This window comes from Octopus bimaculoides, chromosome 2 (assembly GCF_001194135.2).
Source record: "Octopus bimaculoides isolate UCB-OBI-ISO-001 chromosome 2, ASM119413v2, whole genome shotgun sequence".
Lineage (NCBI taxonomy): Eukaryota > Metazoa > Mollusca > Cephalopoda > Octopoda > Octopodidae > Octopus > Octopus bimaculoides.
Window position 1 is genome coordinate 98627081 of NC_068982.1, and position 10280 is coordinate 98637360.

Consider the following 10280-nt stretch of genomic DNA (forward strand, 5'->3'; position numbering starts at 1 on the left):
TCAATGGCAAAGAGTACCTGAAGTCGTGGGATTCATAAAAGTCAACAAGTTCTCTCTCAGTGATTGTTTTCCACCCTTCTGTGTGTTGGTATTTTTGTTTGAATGCAGTCTACTCTGTTTACTCTATATGTACTCCATTCTCTATATGTACTCTATATATTTTGTAACCCTTCAGTATGACAAATTTTGTAATAAATGAGAGGATATGAAGCAGTAAAGAAATCATTATCATTAATTAAAATAATTATATTATTTAATGTACTTTTGTTTTGTTCTTTTCTTTTTTTTTTCACTATATTTTTATTCTGGTCGGATAGCTCATTTAAAATAGTTCTTGCAGTTTGAATGAGAGAAAATAATATCAGGCAGCATATGCTTCCAGTTAAGATGAATATCTTTTAGTAGATCCTCCATCCACATAAACTAATGTCTATTTCGTATCAATGATCAACGACCAATAGTGACGATCTCTCAAGGGAATCGAGGCGTTCCACCCGAGAACCTCATGTGTATAATCTAATCCGGACATATTCTCACTACAAATATTTTGCATTTATAAGATTTGAAGATAATCTTGCTGCTGCATGTCGTTCTATATATGTAATAAAATAGAGCCAGAACATTTTATATATACATATCCATCAATAAGTAAAACTCTTCACGAAATGTGTCCATTTTGTTTCTCATGTACATCTTCTACGTTACTTTATTAGTATAGACTGCATGCTATCGTCGGAAGATATCGGTGTTAATGAGTCGTCAAAATCTATAAAAATCAAAAACAAATTGTATGAAAGGACATTAAACATTCACTATATTCACGCATAAAATCATTTATTTGTTAAGTATTGAGCAGAATTATAATGAATGATATTCCGGCCATGGCCATCCGTATTTTCATTTTTTTTTCTGTTTTCAGAATCCGTGAATTCGTTATTCTATGTCCTTCCTCTTTTAAAACGACAGGGTGTGATTTAAAGGACACTTAATTGTTATTTGTTGCAGTTAGGTGTGAATTACAACTAAATTAGGAACCGTGAAATCACATCTAGCTAATTCAATGAATCTTTAAATGAGCAAATTCATCGTTAGGCAGCTTAAAAATTACTGTCAAGACTAAAACTTGTTCACATGAATTATAGAAACATCATCAATGAGTGGTTTCAAATTTGGATGTAAGTAAAATTTCACCTATGGGCAAGGGTTTTTTTTACCTCTTGTGTAGGGACTCTCTCAGTACTAGCATATTTAGATGGCAAGCAAGTCGAAAACGTTGGCACACTGACTTCAGTCGTCCGTTCGCACTTTCACCACTTTGCAGCTGCATGCATCGCCGTTGGGTGCATCAGGCAGCTGTTGAATGCTGTTTAGTTGATTACAACCAGCGTCGTGTGCGTGTCCATTTAATTATTTCTTTAGTTGTTGGCCAGCCTAAATAATCTCTGAGCATAATTATGATTCAGTAGCTTATTAAAGCAAATTTGTTGATCGCTATGATGGTTCCATCTTTATTAGCAAGCATGTCTTTTTAAAATTTAGGATTTAAGTATTCTATCCTCTCTTTAATGACGTTCAAAGAGATTTAACTGCTGCCTTCAGTAGACTGTGCGTCTAAGTTGAAACTACAACCGTGATTGTTAAGCTTTCTACTAAAATGTATATATGAACTATTTGTTGACTATGATTTTAGACAATTTCAAAATTGGGTTAACGATTGATATACAAATTTTATGGGGAATATTTGAATGGTACATAAGGAGAAATTACAGTAATAGCTTGCTTCTACAATATGACCTACATTTCTATAATAAAAAAGACATGACGTGATTGTTTTAGGAAGAGTAATATAGACTTAAAGGCTTAACTTTTACAGTAAAACTTACTGATATAGGTTATCGACAGCAGAAACGTGAAATTACGCAGTAACTGTGATGGTTTTTCGATACTATTAACTTCATTGAAATTATCTATCTCCGGTAACGGATCTCATTATTAACAGAGAACTAGCAATAAATAGATACTATTGGATATCTTCAAAAGCGACTACCAGTTCGTATGATAATTCAGAATCAGTCAAAATGGACAATGGCATGAAACAGGTGGATGACTCTTTTGAATTGCATAATTTTACAAAGTGGATTATTTGTCCTCCCAATAAAGGAAAAGAATAATTGACTCTAAATATCGTCTTCTAGAACTTCCTACAAAGCATGTATATGTATATAATTTACTATTACTGAAAACTAATATTATTCTATGGCCATAATCAGACGTAAATGTTCGCATGTTAGTTTTGGAAGCTAAGGTGATATCAACTGAAGTGCGAATATCTTTTGTAATCAACTAAAAGACACCTACTGTTTATGTAGAGTTTAAGTCTCCAATAACATTGACAGTTTCGTTGTATCCAAATCATACATAAGCTATATTATCCGCCATTGATAAATTTACCTTCAATAATTCACACACACACGCACACTAATCGCCTTGTTTGTAACTAACGACCAAAATCTATTATCAAGGTTCGATATCAATTTAAGGTAGCACTTAGTTTTGTTGTTGCTGCTATGAGATTAATATAGTTTTGTGATAACTGTAACAGCTGTATCTGTCATTGAATTAATGAATGCATTCTTTATTCCAAGGATTGGATATGCAGAAGCTCTACGTATAAGCTATAACGTCCGCTGGATACAAACACGGGTTCCCCGACAAGAATGAGACTCTATACTGACTACTGAACCTATGACTTACTTCTGAAAGCTCGATCAGCTACCTTTGTGCAAAAATCTGTGGGTCATAGCGGTACTCCGATCATTAATAAAAGATAATATAACTGTTTCAACTTGCTCGGTTATAGACGCGACTTTTCAGTCTAGCTTCAACCGATATGTTGGAGTACTTATATATCGCCTAACTCATTTATTCATCAAATTCAAATACGTCCAGACATGTGAAAAATATCATCTGTTATTATTATTATTATTATTATTATTGTTATTATTATTATTATTATTATTATTATTATTATTATTATTATTATTATTATTATTATTAAGCCAGAACATGCTAATTAAGTTCGCAGGGATTTCATCTTGAGGTTTGGTGACAGCGAGTCTCTTCGAATCTAAAATTCCAGTTATTCTAGTATGAAACTTCTTTCCTCAGCTTTTACAAAATTAAATGGAATATTTATCTTCTCTAAATTATCTCATTCACCTTTAACTATCTGACCACTTCATTGCTTGCTTTCACTCTCCGAAACAATCATACTCAAAGTCTTGAACCATTCTGAATTTCTTTGATATCTCAATTTTATCATTTTCTAATCATTTTTTTTTTTTTTTTCATTTTTCATTCTAACATTTGATCATGTGGCCATTATGATAGAAGGAGGTGTGTGGATCATATGTTGCGGCGCCATTTTTTTAGAAGTGTTGCGAGAGTAAAGGGAATATTATTTTTGACTGATACTTAACCTCTCGTTTCTCAAATCGTTACATATGTGTAATACATTTGTTATTACTTTTCTTTCGTCTTTTTTACTTTGGCATTTTTCTTCTTTGAACCTCTTTCCTCCCCTTAATAGTCTAGCTTATATGTTTTTCTTCAATATCCATCACCCCTTACCTATATTTTCATATATGCCGATTAAACGAATGAATCTTCCCTAATCCTACATTACGCAACTCTTCTCCATCAATTTTTGCTAACAAGCTTTGTTTCATCCGAATATTCCAAGACAAAAAGCACCGACAGTCAAGAGTGATGATTCTTTTCTGCTATAGAAAAGTTATTCTTCGAATGTCCAAACGCGCGCACGAAAATACGCACCCACACAGCATAATACACCACCCTCTATCTCTCCCTCTCTCATGCACAAACGCGTGTACGCGCGCACACACACATTCCAGAATTTATCCAAAGGAAATGCAACGACTTTGTCTAAATACATTTAGAAATTAAAAGAAACAGAATGACCGCAAATTTGAACTAAAAAATGATGAACTGCACAATATCACAAATAAATTTATTCTTGTATCTACTCCTATGCACGACAGGAAGCAACTATATATTCACACAATACATACATTCCTCTAATAGTGAGGAATGAGTTCATGTCACATTGCAGACTCCAAAATAGATTCATCGTAAAAAAATGGTCTTAACTTCAAACAGAATGAAGCATACATTAAACTCTCACCCCATCCCCAACACACATACGAGAATAAGTTACATCCACGAGAATTAACCCATAAATAACCGATTAAATTAAGTGTACGGTACATGACGATTACACGAATATAAACAAACCTTTACCAAAATGCAAAGCAAAGAACACACATAAACAATCACACTGAATCAAGCACGAGGGAAAACAAAAGCTTTGACCAAAATATCGACAGCTGCATACTCACCCACCCACAGAGATTACACATACACACATACAAACAAATTTAGAAACCTGCAATTCAAACAACACATGCTTTTCACTCAATTAAACAAACAATTTTAATTTGCTTAATAAACAATATGAAAACCCTTCACACTGACCAAAATATATTCTCAAACATTTTAGTCATAACCAATCACCTATGGCATACACACACCAACAAAAATGAAAATCAGATGTTCTATACAAACACACCTAAATACTTATAATTTAAAAAACAAAACATAATCTTCCAATGAAACAAACAAACTAAAATCTTCAATTGATTTAACAAACACTTTCTACGAGTCACACCAAGACCATCACAAACTGCAAATAGCTACAATTAAACTCACCCACAAGCAAACAAAGTATCAAAAGTCCCTACTCTTGACCAAAACGATAATATTTACAAGCACAATTCGAAACAAAATCCCTGACCACAATACACACATTCATGTCTACAAAGACATAAAAACCCGTCCAAAGAATTATGATTTAATAAACATAACCCCCAATGAATTGAACAAAAGAATCTTTAACTGGCCTAACACTTTCTATGTGTCGCACCACGGTCACTTACCAGAAAATAACACATTAAATCCGTCCACTCACAAGTATATTGCAATTTCCTAAACGCGACCAAAACAGTAGCATTTACATATACAATATGATAGAAAACAGAACTTTACCGAAAAAGAACATACTAAAACCAACAAATAGACAAATTAAGAATACGTCCTATCATCAACAATCACAAGAATAAGAAACATTATGCCAGAAAAATAACCAATGAAGAGGTAGAAAAATAACAGCGAATCAGCTAACGCAAAGTGCAAATCAATGAACACCCATTAATATGAATATGCCACAAAACCACGTTGTAATAGTTCAGGCCGGAAGTCTGCAGTGGCAGGAAACTTCAATCATGAGATAAACATTCAGTTTCAATAACCCATAAACTCTACATTTATTGAGTATTACTCTCTCGTTCGTGACTACTTGTGTGTGTGTGTGTGATTGTGCCTATGCTTTTGTGTATTATTTAATCAATATATATATAATTGTGTATGTATGTGTGAGTGTGAGTATGTGTGTGCGTGTGTGTGCATGTATGTGTGTGCGTGTATGTATGTGCCAAAACAACTTTTTACGAGTAAGCCCATTTTCCTGTATTATAGCTCATATCTAAACAAAAAAATTGGAAAAGGAGAAATAAATGAAAATATTATCGTTTAAAACAATTCAGAAAGAGCAAAATAAATAAAACAGTGAGATGGGAGAAGATAAAAACGAGGTAATCAGTAGAAAATAGACACAGAAGCAAAGAGACGAAAAGAAAAACTACGAAAGAAGGAGCAGTGAACAGTGAGTAGAGGAAAACTGAAGGAAGGTAAGACGGAACGCTATGTTAAGAAATCTTGAAAGAGCGGCTAAATTTGTTTATGAATTTCAACGAGTCAAATAAAGCTATTGTTTAAATAAACGAACGAATTCAAGCACTGGTTAGCTAAAACACGTAAAATGTTTTTAAATAAGAGTTCAAGGGTATACCAAACCAATGTTATTTTTTGTCTGTAAAACAATGGAGTTAGTATAAACAATGATTATTGTTTTTATTAGTTTATTGAAAAGTATAGAAAACTACGTTTACATCATTTAATAATATAAACTCTGAAGATTAATATCTCTTTAAGAGTATGCTAATTTAATTGATATTGAATTAAATTTATTCACATACATTATGTCAATTAAAATCTAGGTTAAATTTATTGAAAAACGCTGACGAAAAGGGGGAATGATTATTTATATTAAAATAGCTTCATACATTTGTTTGATATAATAAGAATAATTTTTAAAGAATACTTTGTATGTAGTAAAGTATGAAGGGATTAAAAAATATCGTTTTAAAACTGAAAATCTAAACTCCCATACACGATGCATTCATTATGGATCTAACAGTTTGTAGATAAGCATTTATGTACTTACGTAAATTTTTAAAGAACGTCGAATAATATATGACAAGAACGACAAAAATGATAACTGACTGAATTAAAGATTAATATTTCGATAAAGATTAAAATTTAGATAAATAATTCAATAAATATATAAAACTATATAAATATCTTAACACATTAAATGAACAATAAATATATAACAATGATAATAAATAGATATATAAATATTCATAAACATTCATATTCACATCTCTGTATGATGAGACATGAATACGATGTGATATAAATATTGAAAAAAATATATTTAAAATTATGCTTATTGGTATATAACATTGTGCATATAAAATGGACACAAATACAGATTAATAAAAGCTAACTCGCATATCTCAATGTTATAACATGAAATCCGATATATTCTATATCAGAGAAAATATCATATCATATAAATCAAATATACTATGATATATCGAGTAATATAAATAAGCGGACGTGAATAGGAAGTGATTTGTAATATTCCATTATATTAAGACGAATGCAAATCTATATTCAGGTAATTGGACATATTGGATAAAGTAAAAACTAAATATTGAATTAATGAAAGATTCTAATAGAGTCATTCAGAGAAATATTCATATATCCGTGTATATATATATGAATACATACACATTTGTGTGTGTGTGTGTGTGTGTGTGTGTGTGTGTGTGTGTGTGTGTGTGTGTGTGTGTGTGTGTGTGTGTGTGTGTGTGTGCGTCTGTGCGTCTGTGCGTGCTTGTGTGCATGCGTGCGCGCGCGCGCGTGTGTATGCTAGACATGTGCCTTTAAATAAGTAATGTTTGTACAGATTGTATTTCATAGATATAGGATGGTTCTCTATCAGGATATAAGTTCAGTTGGTAATGTCTAAAACATTCAGAAATTTGTGCAGTTCCCGAGCGATTCTTTCCGAGTCTATATTGAGAAGAGGATTTTCAACAAAAAAGTTATACATTTTCCGTAGTACATAAATCCCAAAGTCACTTGTTTCCAATATATCACTTAGCCTCAGCTAGAATTTTCCATGTTCATTCAAAAGATAAGTAGCTTGCTTACCAACCACATGGTTCCGGGTTCAGTCCCACTGCGTGGCACCTTGGGCAAGTGTCTTCTACTATAGCCTCGGGCCGACAAAAGCCTTGTGAGTGGATTTGGTAGACGGAAACTGAAAGAAGCCCGTCGTATATATGTATATATATGTGTGTGTGTGTGTGTGTGTGTGTGTTTGTGTGTCTGTGTTTGTCTTCCTAGCATTGCTTGACAACCGATGCTGGTGTGTTTATGTCCCCGTCACTTAGCGGTTCGGCAAAAAGAGACCGATAGAATAAGTACTAGGCTTACAAAGAATAAGTCCCGGGGTCGATTTGCTCGACTAAAGGCGGTGCTCCAGCATGGCCGCAGTCAAATGACTGAAACAAGTAAAAGAGTAAAAGAGTAAACTGAAAGCGAAATGCCCATGGATTTTTCTTGGCTTACAGAAGTAGTTTGTACACTGATTGCACACAGAGTAATGCCGCTCAGCAAAGATTAACCTTGAACTCTGCTGTACATGCGCACGAAGTTTTAACATTCTAGTTCACTTCAGCTATTTACGGCAGTGCTTGGAAAGAAGGTGTGTAGTGTGCGATTGTCGCATTGACCATGACAGAGAGCGTTGTTATGGCGACACCTGCTCAGAGGCCTACGCAAAGTTACAGACAAATGTCGATATTGATGAACGTTCTGGGAGACCCGCAACCAACAAAACTGAGAATAACATCGTAGATGTGTGTGAAGCTGTGAGTTATCAAGGGATGTGCAGATTAATTACGGTCCAGTTTAGTCCATTATCACTGAAGATTTGAGTATGAAACGCGTGTCTGCCAAGTTTGCGCCAAAACTGCTTTCAGCTGACCAAAAAGACACTCGGGTTTCAGTTGCACAAGAACGATGAAAACTTTTTGAAAACTTTGCATAGGTCTCTGAACTGGTATCGCCAAGCTTTTGGCAAAATTTGAGGCAGATTCTCTGCTCAACTTTGTCATGACCAAAGCGACGATCACACACTACACACCTTCCTTCCAAGCACTGCTGTAAACAGCGGAAGTGAGCTAGAACGTTAAAATTCAGTGCACATGCACAACAGAGTCCAATGTTAATCTGTGCTAAGCGGCTTTACTCTGCGTGCTTTAGTTTCGTTACTATGGCAACAGTCCGGATACTTATTGATCAGACTACGTATGTAAGATATCTACGTAAGATATCTCGTACATATGTAGATACATATGGAAATCTTCTATGTATGTATGTATGTATGTATGTATGTATGTATATATGTGTGTGTGTGTGTCTGTGTGGGGGGTATTTCACATAAGGATATGTTCAATTGTAAATTTCCAAAATTCAATGAGTTTCTATTTACATTATTAATTATTCACTGTTGATTTATCATGTCTTATTTGCTTAATTGTATTTAAGTATTTATTTAATTATTTATTCCTATAAATCCAATCTTACTCGTACTCTATTATTCTGATAATATAAATTTCCTGCATGAATATATATTTAGGAAGACTGTTCATTCCTCTTTTCTTAACATATTTTACGGTTCCTCTGATCAGCTGACTTTGGTAAGCCCAAATTACATCAACATTTTCCAATTAATTCACTCCATATTCTAATTAACTTAATGTCATTGAATAACTTTACACTCCGAAATAAAAATTATGGCTGAAGTTTCAATTCTTTTAATTAACATAATCTTAATTTTCTATGCAGTGATATATACACCAGGATTCATGGTTCCTATTAACGATACTCTCTTAGACACAAATTATGGCTCTGATCTTTAGCATTGCTTGAAATTTGGAATAGAATATTTTCAATAAGAACGGAATAGAATAATATTTTTAATAAGAATGGATATATTTTAGTTCATCAGTAATTCCGAAAATGGTTACCCTTTACTTAGAAGTTTATTAAAACTTTTCAGTCGAGCTTAATCTAGAGTTCTATGCTCTTGTTAAAGTTTGACATGGCCCTGTCAACGATGTTTCTTGTTATTGAAGGGTTTGTCAAACTCATAAGTTCCAAATGTATTATGACAAAATCGTAGAATTTTTCCTGTTGCTTGAGAAGTTTTGGTAAAGATGTCAAAGGTAGCGAACCTTGAAAGTTATCTCTGTTAGGCTTCTTAACCCCTCTCATTTCTGTCCTGAATTATTGTGATCACTAAATATCTTTTGCTATGCAAGACCCATTGAGACTGAGCAAACATGTGAATAGATTTAACTGATAAAATTTGGTTGTTGGGATGGTGAACTAGTCATGAAGTTATATTGAGCATCATATTTGAATATTTGACTTAAACATTGGTCTAAAGAGATAATTGTATTTCTGTGGGGAAATGATCCATTAGTTTCAAGAAATTCCTGACTATGTTTGTAGTGGCTTCTATATTATGTGACAGATTAAATTCAAATGCTTTCTTCTTCCTAGTTCTTATCCGTATAATTTGTTTTACTGAAACTGCTTCCAGTTAGTGCATCACTATAATAGCGTGCTGTTCTAGTGAAGATATCCGTACCCGAAAATAGATTCGAGAAAAATTTAATAGGAATATTAAAGAAATTTCACTTTAGAAGTTTCACTTAAGCATGCTAGTTAGCAAAAATCTGTCTATAGCTGACACACCAGTTATAACATTATACTTACGGACAGACTAATTCTGCTTCACACAAAGCCGAATGAAGAGAACATTTACATCCTTAGAACCACCCGACAGCCACATGGTGAGCCTTGTGGCCCAAAAACTACCAAGGAATACTCTGATCTATGCCCACACACACACCTATATATTTATATATATATATATATAT

General features: G+C 33.4%; 1 protein-coding gene across 1 annotated transcript in view; it reads right to left on the reverse strand.

The window, feature by feature from the left end:
• Positions 1–231: 231 nt before the first annotated feature.
• Positions 232–10280, reverse strand: part of LOC106871563 (uncharacterized) — a 30738-nt gene continuing 20689 nt past the window's right edge. Inside the window, exon 5 of the mRNA XM_052965938.1 lies at positions 232–766. Coding sequence (XP_052821898.1) covers positions 702–766 — 65 coding nt within the window. The 3' untranslated portion in view covers positions 232–701. The remainder of the gene's footprint in view (positions 767–10280) is intronic.